Source organism: Notamacropus eugenii, chromosome 5, assembly GCF_028372415.1.
Source record: "Notamacropus eugenii isolate mMacEug1 chromosome 5, mMacEug1.pri_v2, whole genome shotgun sequence".
Lineage (NCBI taxonomy): Eukaryota > Metazoa > Chordata > Mammalia > Diprotodontia > Macropodidae > Notamacropus > Notamacropus eugenii.
Genome location: NC_092876.1, coordinates 443,310,588 through 443,323,120, shown reverse-complemented (window position 1 = coordinate 443,323,120; position 12,533 = coordinate 443,310,588). Strand labels below are relative to the sequence as shown.

Sequence of the window (12,533 nt, the reverse complement as noted above, 5' to 3'; positions counted from 1 at the left end):
TATTTCTCCAATGCTGGAACAAACACAGAAATTCTAACCCCCTTTTTCACATAACAGTTTTTCAAATTCTTGAAGAGAATGTTTCTCCAAAATTTCCTCTTTTTTTCCAGGTTAAATCTCAGTCTTTTTAAATGATTCTCATATAGCAAGCCTGCCCAACCTGCAGCCCACCAAAGGATTTCAGGCGTCCCATGAAAAATGTAGAGGGGTCGTTCCAGAAATCCCTTGGCAAGCCGCAGGTTATGCAGACCTGTGACATACAGCATGATCTCAAGTCCCTTTGCCATCCAGGTCACCATCCTGGTCATCAGCCTCAAAAAACCTCCAGATTATGAATATCTTTTCAAAATATTGTGCCTAGAATTGAAATTACTACACCAGATGTAGTCTGACCAGCACAAGGTATACCAGGTCTATTACTTGCCTGGTTTTCTCTTGTCTATACTTATAAATCTCACATCTCCAATTTCTTTGCAGAGGATAATCTCTCTACTTCTACCCTTAATTCCATCAACTCTCAATCTCATCTGAGAGTTTGTCCAATTAATAATTCTTTTTTCATTTTATTTTTTTTAATTTCTTCTTTACTGGATCCTTCCCTACTGTTCATTAACGTACCTTGGTCCCTTGCATACATAAAAAAAACAAACAAAAAAACCAAAATGCCTTTACCCTGCCATCTCCTTGAGCTTCCTTCCTATATATTTTCTCCCTTTTACTACTAAAGCATAAATAAAACGAAATAGACTAGATACTTACATTTAACGGGCAGCTGGCCAAAGAGTTCAGTCCTTACGAACATCCCAAGTGTGCTCTGCCACTATCCTATTGCAAAGCCTTCATCATCTTGTGCCTGGTCTATTTTAATGGACTTCTTTCTGGCTGATCTTTCTGCCTAAGTTTTCCACACACTCAAGTCCATCTTCTATCCAGTTTAAAAAAAAAGTGACCTTTCTAAAGTGCAGGTTTGACCATGTGATACCTGTACACAAGTCAATGAAATCTAGGGCTTAGCTTCCTCCAAACCTCAATGGCTCTTCAGTACCTTGAAGGTCAAATATAAAAACCTTTGTTTTTTAAAGCCATTTATAACCAGGATTCTTTCTACTTTTCCAGTTTTCTTACACTTTACTCCTCTGCATCTGCTCTGTAATCAAGTGACACTGGCCTCTTTCCCTCTCCTCCTACATAACACTTTATCTCCCAGTTCCTGCATTTTCACATGTTCTTGTCCATGTCTAAAATGTTCCCCCTCCTTGCTTCCCTCTCCTGGCTTCTCTGACTTTTTCAAGCCTTGGTTAAAGTCTCACCTTCTGCAAGAAACTTTCCTGAGCCCTCAATGCTATCTCCAATGAATCCCATATAGATCTTGTTTGTATACAGTTGTTCACATGTTGTGGCCCAATTGATCTATGGAGTCTTTGAAAGAAAGATTGTCTTCTACCTTTCTTTATATCCCCAGGGCTTAGCACTGAACTTGGTAAATAGTAGGCACTTAATAAATGCCTTTTGACTTCCACTCTTTATTTCTTATTACTCCCTTTCCTTCATTCCAATGCTGTCAAAGGAGACTGCTAATGCTTCCTTAAACTTGACATACAATCTCCCCTCTTCAAGCATTTGTAGAAGTTGTCCTCTATGCCTATGATAGATTGTCTCTTCACCTCTCCCTCTTCAAATTCCTAGTTTCTTTCAAGTCATAGGTTAAATAACATCTTCATCTAATGATTTTTTTCTCATTCTTCCAGTTGTTAGTTTTCTGTCTTACCTTTAGCTAGGTGAGAATACATCTGGATCAAGTAATCAATCAAAAGACAGTTTAAGTATGAAAAGTCTTTGAAAGCCATTGGATAAAGTAAAGAGATGTATTTTACTTCTAGCCCTGTGTCACTGGGCAAGTCACTTAAACTCTGCTTCATTTTCTAAAGGTTATCTAGAGGAAAACATACAAGTTAATTAGTGTCATAATAACATATAGGTCTAAATAGAATGGGCCATATGGCATTACAGCGTTCCACCTTATCATTTTCTCCTCATACTCCTTACCTCCAGCCAGTTATTCCAACAATGTATGAAAGAGGAAATTCAAAAATTCATCAGGCATCCTGGCAGCAAGCTGGTCCTTTTGACTCCGTAACTACAATATAATCCCCCATTTTATTTGCTAAGATGGCTTTTACTTAAACGTTTTTGCTTTTTACAACATATGAAAACTATACAATCATCCTGTGATGAACTACTGTGTGAGAGAAAGAAAAGAAAGGAAGGACGCCTTTTTGATGTTTTCCTCTCTCCAAGACAAACTGGCACTTCAGTGATCTGTTATGTTACCAAAGTGGGTACTACATACATCAATCTCTCTTTCTCTCTCTCTCTCTGTCTCTCTGTCTCTGTTTCTCTCACACACACAGAATACACACACACATGTATATGTACATACATGTCTATGTGTATGTATATACATGTGAATATATATGTACATGCACAATACATATACATACACAAAAATGTGTGCATATACATGAATACATATACGCACACACCTTCTCAATCCTTGTGCATAATTCTTGGGCTTGTCTTTCTGTAACTCCTCAACAGGACAGCCTCTGAATATGGTGGATATCTCTTTTGGTTCTCTCCTTCCAAAAAGTAAAATAAAATGCCAAATCTGACATTATCTAGTTTAAGGCATCACTAGTATTTGCCTAGCAGATCACGACAGTTACTGGCTCATGAATTACCCTATGCCAAGCCATCAAAGGGATGGCATTGACATCTGAGAAATCAGTGGCAGACACATTCACACCTACATGAACCCATAAGGAGGTATTTTATATTGGCTAGCTACCTTGGCTTTCAATAACTTCAATCATGCCTCTTAGTAATTTTCAGGGAGCACTTGCAGTTACGTGTAATTACTGTTCTTACATTTAAAAGGAGAACCTTCAAGGCAGTGTGTCATTTTTACTTATATACTACTGAAGGAAAATCATTATACAAGGTGGAGGGGGGGGGCAAGTTTCATTGGCATAACTATGAAACAATTCCAATTAGCCAATCTCACGTTAACATTATGTGATTCCCACTCCCCACCTCTGCTTTCATACAAAGTTAAGAAAGTAGTAATTAGACAGTTTTATGCCAGATAAAGATTGCTGGTAGTATTTAGTGAAGATTAAAAATGTAAGCTCACTTATAAGAATGTTAAGCAATCCATAGATTGGAGCATTCATCAATTAATGTCATAAATATGAAATCGGCACACTTAAAAAATCAAAACTGAATGTATATTTAAAATTAAAATCTAAATTCAGCATGTTGATTGATAGGTATTGGTTATGATTACACTTAATTTTTACACTCAAGATATTCTATATTTGGATGTGCCTTTTTTTGCACGTTCTCTGCAGAGATTTTCATGATGTATATTGCTACATGTATATGAATAGGACAATTTCAGGAGTTTATTGCATAAACCTAAAGATGGGAGGTCAGTTCTCAATCCTAGCAAAAACAATGTATTAGAACATAAGTCTAAATGCTTTTGGGGAAGGGGAAAGAGGAAATTTCATGACGTAACTATCTGCATTTCATCAATTAGTATGAAATGCCAAACAGAAGAAACAGGTTCACTATAGATATTACATATTTTTCTAACAGCTGCTCAGGGTCTGACTAGAGAAATAGAATGCTGTCCCTGAAAATGCCTCAGGCTTCCCATGACAAAGCTTTCCTCTCCCAGTACTGCCCCCACCCCACCCACTTCTCTGCATTAAAGTTGCCAGGTTGTTTACATTTGAGGAGAAAATGGGAGGGGCCAGATGGTTTACTTGTTTATTTTAAATTATCTATATTGTTCTTGATAACCAGTTTTCAAGTTTTACATCTTGATCTCTTATGTAATTGAGCAGATACAGATTTTTACAACTGTCTAAAACTGCCCTTTGCTTAAGCAAAGGCAGGCTGTAAAATAAATAAATAAACCTACAAGACTCCCTGCAGCAAAGACTTGGTGCAGTATTAAGTATTTATTAGAGAAAGAACAAAGCTCAAAGCTAGGAGAGGTGACCCTGAGATCTGGCTAAGTTCTTAACTTCTCAACCACAGACTGACTAGAAGTTAGTGGTTAGGGAGCTGAGGAAGAAACTCCGGAGTTAAGCAGATAGAATTTTCGCTCTTTCCTGCTTTGAACATAGAGGAAAACATCTGGAACAGTCTACAAGTATAAATTGTAAAATTCATGCTGTTGGAGTTGTAAAAAATCATTAAGGATAAAAGATATGTAGAAGCTTAGAGCTTTGTCACTTGAGGATAAAGAGCAAGTCTCTAGGTTTCTTCGACATAGGTAAATGAGAGTATGAATGAATGAGGTAAAGCAACAGGAAGAAATTATTTTATCTGTCTCTAAAACTAGAGACAGTTTGGAAAAAGTTAAATGGCTAAGGGTTGAGAATGACTCAAACTATAAAGCAACAGTGCATCATGGGCAGTGGTTTATGAAGACTTGTAGGAGTTGAGATACATGACTGCTTTTCAATACCTAGAGTAAGCACTACATTATTTGGGGAAACTATAAAGGTCAGTTAATTAGGGGCACTTTGAGAGAATGTAGGAAAATTGGGACACTAATGTGCTGTTGGCAGAGTTGTGAACTGATCCAACCATTCTGGAGAACAATTTGGAACTGTGCCCAAACAGCAATCCAACTGTGCATATCCTTTGATGTAGTAATATCACTCCTAGATCTGTATTCACAAAGAGATCATAAAAAAGGGGAAAGGACATTTACAAAAATATTTCTAGCAGATCTTTTCATGGTGGTAAAATACTGGAAATGATGGGGATGCCCATCTGTTGGGGAATGACTGATGGCATATGAATGCATTGAAATACTATCAGGCAATGAGAATGATGAGCAGGCAGATTTCAGAAAAACCTGAAAATACTTGTATGAACTAATGCAAAATAAAATAAGGAGAACCAGGAAAACATTGCACACAGTATAAGCAACATTTTATAATGACCAATTATGCATGACTTAGCTCTTCTCAGAAACACAATAGTCCGAAGTACAAAGGACCCATTATAGAAAATGTTACACACATCCAGATAAAGAACTGATAGATTTTGAATGTGGATCAAAGCTTACTTTTTTCACTTTTTTTCATGTTTTATTTTTTTCCTTTTGATCTGTTTCTTCTTTTACAAATGTGATTAATATGGAAATTGTCTTCGTCCTTCGTTGCTGAAGAAGACCATGCCATCAGAAAAATAATGACATGACTTGCACTTGACTTTGCTTTGAGTGAGGGAGGGCTGTGCAGGTCACCAGCCTCACTTCTCCTCCAGAACCATCTGAATTCAGTGACCAGATATTCATCAGGATGACTGGAGATGACCCAGGATTCACTGGGAGACCTTGGGGCCTTTAAGGCTAAGGTCTTTGCAGGTACTCACTTAGGGCAATTCAATGGACATTCATTGAATAGGCCTGTTTAAGAAGTAGCCAGGGCATGGCCCTTTTAATGAGGTCAAGAAAAAGAAAGATATCAGGCTGGGTGGGAAGGAGTAAAGCTAGGAGCACTTAGGCAGAGGCCCTTTGGACTCCCAGTTTTGAAGGGAAGGGAAGGGAAGGGAAGGGAAGGGAAGGGAAGGGAAGGGAAGGGAAGGGAAGGGAAGGGAAGGGAAGAAGGGAAGGAAAGGGAAGGGAAGGGAAGAAGGGAAGGGAAGGGAAGAAGGGAAGGGAAGGGAAGGGAAGGGAAGAAGGGAAGGGGAGGGAAGGGAAGAGAAGGGAAGGGAAGGGAAGGGAAGGGAAGAGAAGGGAAGGGAAGGGAAAGGAAGGGAAGGGAAGAAGGGAAGGGAAGAAGGGAAGGGAAGAAGGGAAGGGAAAGGAAGGGAAGGGAAGGGAAGGGAGTAGATATGTTACATAGAAGTGCACATATATGACCTATATTAAATTGCCTACCATTTTAGGAATAGGGGAAGGGAGGAAGAGAGGGAGAAAAATCTGGTACTCAAAATCTTGTAAAACTGAATGCTAAAAATTATCTTGACATACAATTGGGAAAAAAATAAAATACTATTTAAAAGAAAGGAAAGTTCAAAAGAAGAATCAAGAGGCATCTCGTCATCTATAGATGCTTCCTTTGGATTCAAATCTTACTTTGAATATCACCTTTATTTTAAATATGTAGTGATAGGCATTTGTTAAATGCACATCAACATACAGAATTTAATTCAACTTACATATTTCTTTTCTCTTATATTTTAAAGAACAAAAATGCCTTTGTCTCTGAGATTCACATAGTCATGTCTAGGGAAACAGTAGGGTCAAGAGGTTTTTCATTTCCTAACTTAAAGCAAGACCTAAGTGTTCTGTCCTGGACCTTCTTCTCCCCTCCTTCTATGTTACATCAAGTCAAGATCTCATCTGCTTCCATGGACTTAATGACCATCTCTTTGCTGATGATTCTCAGTTCTTTCAACACTGCCTCAAAAATCTCTGATGACCTCCAATCTTACATCTCCAACTACATTTCAGACATCTCAAAGTAGATGTCCAAAGGACATCTTGAACTGGACATCCAGTAGACATCTTAAACTCAACATGTCCAAAACTGGACTCATTATCTTTCCTCTAAACCTTCTCCCACTTCTGATCATCCTTATTACTGTAGAGGACAATACCATCTTCTCAGTCCTTCAGGTTCAGAACTAGAGTTGTGAAGTCATCCTAGATTCTTCACTATGTCTTCACTGTATCCAATCTGTTGTCAAAAACTGTTGATTTCACCTTTGTAATTTCTCTCAAATACACTTCCCTTCTCTGCTTGGAGACTGCCACCATTCTAGTGCATGTCCTCAACTCTTTCCTTGATTATTACAACAATCTACTGATGGCTCTGCCTTCTTCAAGTCTCTCTCCACTCTAAACTATGCAGTGATTTTTCTAAAGCACAAGTGCCATTGTGTCAACCTCCTTCCCTCACCCCTCAAACTCTATGGCTCCTTATTGCCTCTAGTATCAAATACAAAATACTGAAAGCCCTTCACAAGCTAGCCGCCTTTTAAGTTTCCAGTCTTCTTACACCTTATTCCCCAAAGGAACTTTTTAATTCAGCATGAATTGGATTGGTCTTTTATCCAGTTCTGTTCTCTTAATGTTTCCATGAACAAGACCTTTCATCTCGACTCCAAGCATTCTCTTTGGTTGCCCCCACTCCACTCCAACTACGGACCTCCTTGGCTTCCTTTGAAGTTCCAATTAAAATCTTCTCTTTTGATAAAAGTCTTCCCCAACCCCTTTAGAATTTAGAATTCTAATGCCTTCTCTCAGTTAATTATTTCTATTTATCCTTTATCTTACTTTGTATATATTCATTTGCATGTTGTCCTCCCTTCCCCCTTAAATTGTGAGCTCCTAGAGGATAGAGACTGTCTTTTACATCTTTTTGTATCCCTAGCATTGAGCACAGTGCCTGACACATGGTAGATGCTAACCAAATAAGTGTTTAATGAATTGACTATGTATTCAATTACTAGCTTTGCCACATACTGCCTATGCAACCTTGGATGAATCACTCAATCTCTCTGGCCATCATTCTTCTCAATTATAAAATAAAGGATTTGCAGGAGATGCCTTCAGAAAGCCTTTCCAGCTCTTGAGCCATGATCCTATGAACTATGTGAAACATTTCACTCTCCTCCACTTAGTCTGAAATTTCCATCATTAGAGTCATTAATAGATTATATATTAATCTGAGGGAGTTAGTCAGATTAGCTAGTTGACATGTTGGGTCCAAAGAAGATAAGATATGGAAAAGGTAAATGTCAAGCGTTTAAGGAACATTTTAAAGGGAGAAGGAAGAAATGGAAGAGACAATTACCTTAATATCAAAGGGCTCTGCTTGACTTGCTTGGCTGTAAAATTCCAATTGACTCTTAACTGGGATCAACCACAATGTCAAATGATGTAACTCTTCTTCAAACTGCACGAAATTCTTTAATAGGGCTTCAATTTCTTTTTGCTTCTCAGGTAAGTCTTTAGAAATCTGAAAGGAAACAAGATTCATAGTGTGAGAAGCAATTTTCAACATTATGTTAAAGGTTACCTAATGTATCATTAATTTAATGTAATTTATTGACTGGAAAAACACATTTCAATATTAAAGTCCTTATCAAAATATTTACCTACTAAGTAGTCAAATTGCTATTCAGCATTTTAATAGCATGCAATGGAATAATATTAACATATTTTCCATGTTAGTATTTGATATTCATATATCAGACATCTTTCATTAATCCCGTTACAGGACAACTTCAAGGTAGATAAATACACATCCAATTGAAGAAATTAAAAATTAAACACTGAAGAGTTCAATGAGTGGCTTGCTAGAGACAAGTTATTTGATGTTAATAAGAGAAATATAAATCTCCTCACACCCAAATGAATACTATTAAGTTGAACCAGTGTCTTTAAATGAAAACTCAATCTAACACACATTTTTCTTGTGTGTTGCTAGGGCAGCTACCTACTTCCATTATTTTTAAAGGACAATGAGGTAGATGGTATGCATGAAGCTTAAGGCTATGTTCTTAAAGTTCTCTTCCATCTCTCTATGAAAATCAGACATAATTCAGGATCAGAAACATGAAAGATTGGGAGAAGGTAAACATAGGTTAAGGTAGGGAGAGATAAATAACAGAAGAAGCTATTCTCAGGTTTCCCAAGTAATAAAAAAGAGAAATCCTCCCTCTCCCCATAGTGTATTCAAATAAATGAGATAGATATTTACAAAAATCAATTAAAATTCACAGTGCAACAAACATACAAACAACTTCATTTAACTAATAACTATTTTAATAACTCCATAATGTAGTAAAATCCATTAATATCCCCTCAGTCCTGCTGAGTCACTCTGTGATACTTCCACAAATTGAACAGTTATTTAATTGGCCACAACAGCTTCAAGGCTGGAGATTGTGTGTCTTTAAGAATCAGGATTATATATGGATTTAACTTCAGGTTTATTTTACCCTTGGATAAACAAATGAGATCTCCAAGATAGCGAGGAGTAAGAACTTTCTTAGTTAGTTATGCTCAGAATGTGGTAGATTGGTGGAGAGCACTGTCCATACAGAAAAAATAACAGGGAAGGGAAACGATTGTACAAGCAATTATTATGTTATTTACAAAGCATGTGTACATACATACACATATGTATAATACATATATATGTAAACGTATGTTTATTTAATGTATATATTTACATTTATATACGTGTACATTTTATATTTATATGTGTATATTTATTTGTACATACATGACAGCTAAGTGGCATCCTAATGGGCAGAACACTGGGCTTGGAGCAAGGGACACTCATCTTCCTGAGTTCAAATTCTGCCTTAGACACTTACTAGCTATGTGACCCTGAACAAGTCACTAAACCTGTTAGTCTCAGTTTCTTTATTTATAATGAGTCGTAAAAGAAAATGGCAAACCACTCCAAGTATCTTTGGCAAGAAAACCCCAAATGGGGTCATGAAATTTTAGACACTACTGTAAAATGACTGAACAGCAAAAAAAGCACACACACACACACACGCACACACACAGGTTATATAGAACAGCTACAAACAATGCTTGGGGTAATGGAGAAAGCTCTGAAATTACAGTCAAAATTCCAGGGTTCAGTCATATTCCTGTCAAATATTAACTATGAATCTATCGACAAGTCACTTAACCTAACTGAGGTTAGGGTTAATCAATGTAAAAAGGAATAATTCCTGCACTACTCCCCTCTGAGGACGGTTGTGACTAAAGTGCTTTTTAAATTTAAGAGTTCTATAAATGTGAGTTATTGTTATCACTACTGATAATAATCTTACTTTTCTCAGTTGTTAAATACATGAAGCTAGCTTAATTTTTATTGGAATATTTTCTGTTACCCAACTTACCAAGATATTAGAACTTCAACTTCTAAGAATAAAGCTTCACTAGAGGCTGAATATATTGACAAGTATTAAATTTTGGTCTTAAAAATGAAGCTAGAAACTTGTCCACAGAGGACCACTAATACTTCCAGTCATATTTTTAAATAACAGTTTAGAATGCAAATTAAAACATTTCTGAGGTACCACCTCACACCTATATGATTGGCTAATATGATATAAAAGGAAAATGATAAATGTTGAAGAGGATGTGAGAAAACTGGAATAGTAATGCACTATTAACGGAGTCGTGAACTGATTCAACCATTCTGGAGACCAATTTAGAACTACGCCCAAAGGGCTACAAAAATGTGCCTGCACTTTGGTTCAACAACGCTGCTACTAGGTCTGAATCCTAAAGAGATAAAAGGAAAGGAAAAAGATCCACATGTACAAAATTATTTGTAGCAGCTTTTTTTGTGGTGGCAAAGACTTGGAAGTTGAGGGGATGCTCATCAATGGAACAATGGTGGAACAAGTTGTGATACACGAATGTAATGGAATATTGTTGTGCTATAAGAAATGATGAGCAGGCAGATTTTAGGAAAACCTGGAAAGACTTATGTGAACTGATGCTGAGTGATGTGAGCACACAGCAACATTGTGTGATGACCAGATTTGATAGACCTAGCTCTGTCAGAAATATAATGACAGAAGACAATTTCAGAAGACTCACAATGGAAAATGCTATCCACATCAAGAGAAAGAACTATGGCGTCTGAATGCTGATTGAAGCATATTATTTTGTCTCTTTTTTTCCTTTCTTATGGTTTTTACTTTCATTTTGCTTCTTTCACAATATGACTAATGTAAAAATATGTTTAATATGACTCTACATGTATAGCCTATATCTGATTGTTTGCTGTCTTGGGGAGAGACAAGGGAAGGGAGAGAGAAAAAAATCTGCAACTCAAAAATCTTGTAAAAGCAAATGTCACAAACTATCTTTACATGTAACTGAAAAAAAAATAAATACTATTAAGTGGGGGGAAAAGTTCAGAAAGTTGTATACCAGTTAAATAAAAGGACAGAAATAATTAAGATGGCCAAAATTTTCTCTCCCATACTTTTATTTTTGTCTAAATGTATACTTGGAATTGAGGAACAATGCTTTGCCCTTCTATGCCAGATATGAATCACCTATCACCAAAAATTACTAAGCACACAACAAAGAAGCTAAAGGAAAATGATAATCAAATGCATGAGAAGCTTTTTAGAGTACTTGGATTAGCTAAATAATTTCTATGATTAGATACATGATATCAAGTGGTAGTTTTCAGATCAGAAAACATTTGGAAAGATCCCTTTGGCCACTATTCCTAAATTTGGGAATTTAAAAGGAGACTTGACCTTGGAGCAGTGCCAGATGATAGCACACCAAAAGATACACTAAAAATGTAAATTTCCTTTAAAGGTAGACAACGTTAATAAGGCACTACTCTTTCCTTCTTACTCCACAGTACTAGAGATGAATTTCACTATTCTAATCTCTAACGATGAATCATTTATAGGAGACAATATATCTAAAGTCATTAGACAGAAAAGCTCTAATGGTTTCCATGACAACCACACTCAGTTGGAGGTGGAGAAATTGAGACCTCCTGACACATAACTACACTTGTTTCTTCTCTATAATGGTCTGTAGGAAATAGATTGTCCAATACAGCCCAAGAGGAAAGATAACATGCGCAAGTGATTTATTTTACTGAATAACAGCAAGTTTTTATTTAATCCTTTTACTGAATATGTTCTTAAATAATTTGCTTTGAAATTTTTTACTTAGAATTCCCATCAACATGCAAAGACACATATAAAGTTGAATTGTAAAGCAACTATCTTTCTATCTAATCCTACTAAATATAATCAAAACCCTTTCTACTCACAGTACAGCCCATAAACCCTCACTCCCTCTCCCAAAAAACCCACTCTATGGTGAGGAAAAACAATTAAAAAATCATTCAGTTCCCTGATGTGTTAATTCAATATCCATCCAAACCTGGGCCTAATTTCACACAAGATTACCTCCATTATTTTTGTAATTTTTGAATGTTAATTTCAAATTCCAAGTAGTTTAATTTTAGAATTAATAGAATGTTTTTTTTTCAGAATAAATAGGTAATTCAAGTTTTGTGGGTGGTTTCTCTCTCTCCTTCCACATCTCACATACATGTAAAAACCCATATATTTATAAGCTGGAGAGACTGGGATGTGCAGTTGTGAAGAAAATACTCTCACGATGATGAGGCCACTAATCCCTCAAAGATGTATCCAGATGTCACCACATGTAAAGTACATCTTGCAAAGACTAATATTGTGCTCAGTGTAAGCCATTGTTGGTGTCAGTTTTAAATTCTAGAACCTGCGTACTTGTTTAAATTCCCTGATTTTGCTGTATGGGTATTCCCACCACAACTACAAATTATATCATATTCATACCATCTTATGCCATGTGATTCATGCTTATGTCCTTCCATAAATTCTCTCTACACACCCAATACACTGGAAGCTCTCCTTTTTTAAAATGTATGTTTACTATTTTATGG

The 12,533-nt window shown here is 36.5% G+C and overlaps 1 protein-coding gene across 11 annotated transcripts in view; it reads right to left on the bottom strand.

Annotated features, from left to right (window-relative positions):
• Window positions 1–12,533, bottom strand: part of DMD (dystrophin) — a 2,329,373-nt gene that overhangs the window by 806,288 nt on the left and 1,510,552 nt on the right. For all 11 annotated transcript variants that reach the window (XR_011968542.1, XM_072616876.1, XM_072616880.1 and 8 more), the window contains one exon: window positions 7,887–8,051. Coding sequence is in view for 10 of the 11 variants with exons in the window: in XM_072616876.1 (XP_072472977.1) it covers window positions 7,887–8,051 (165 nt within the window). In the remaining variant the exon portion in view is untranslated. The remainder of the gene's footprint in view (window positions 1–7,886; window positions 8,052–12,533) is intronic.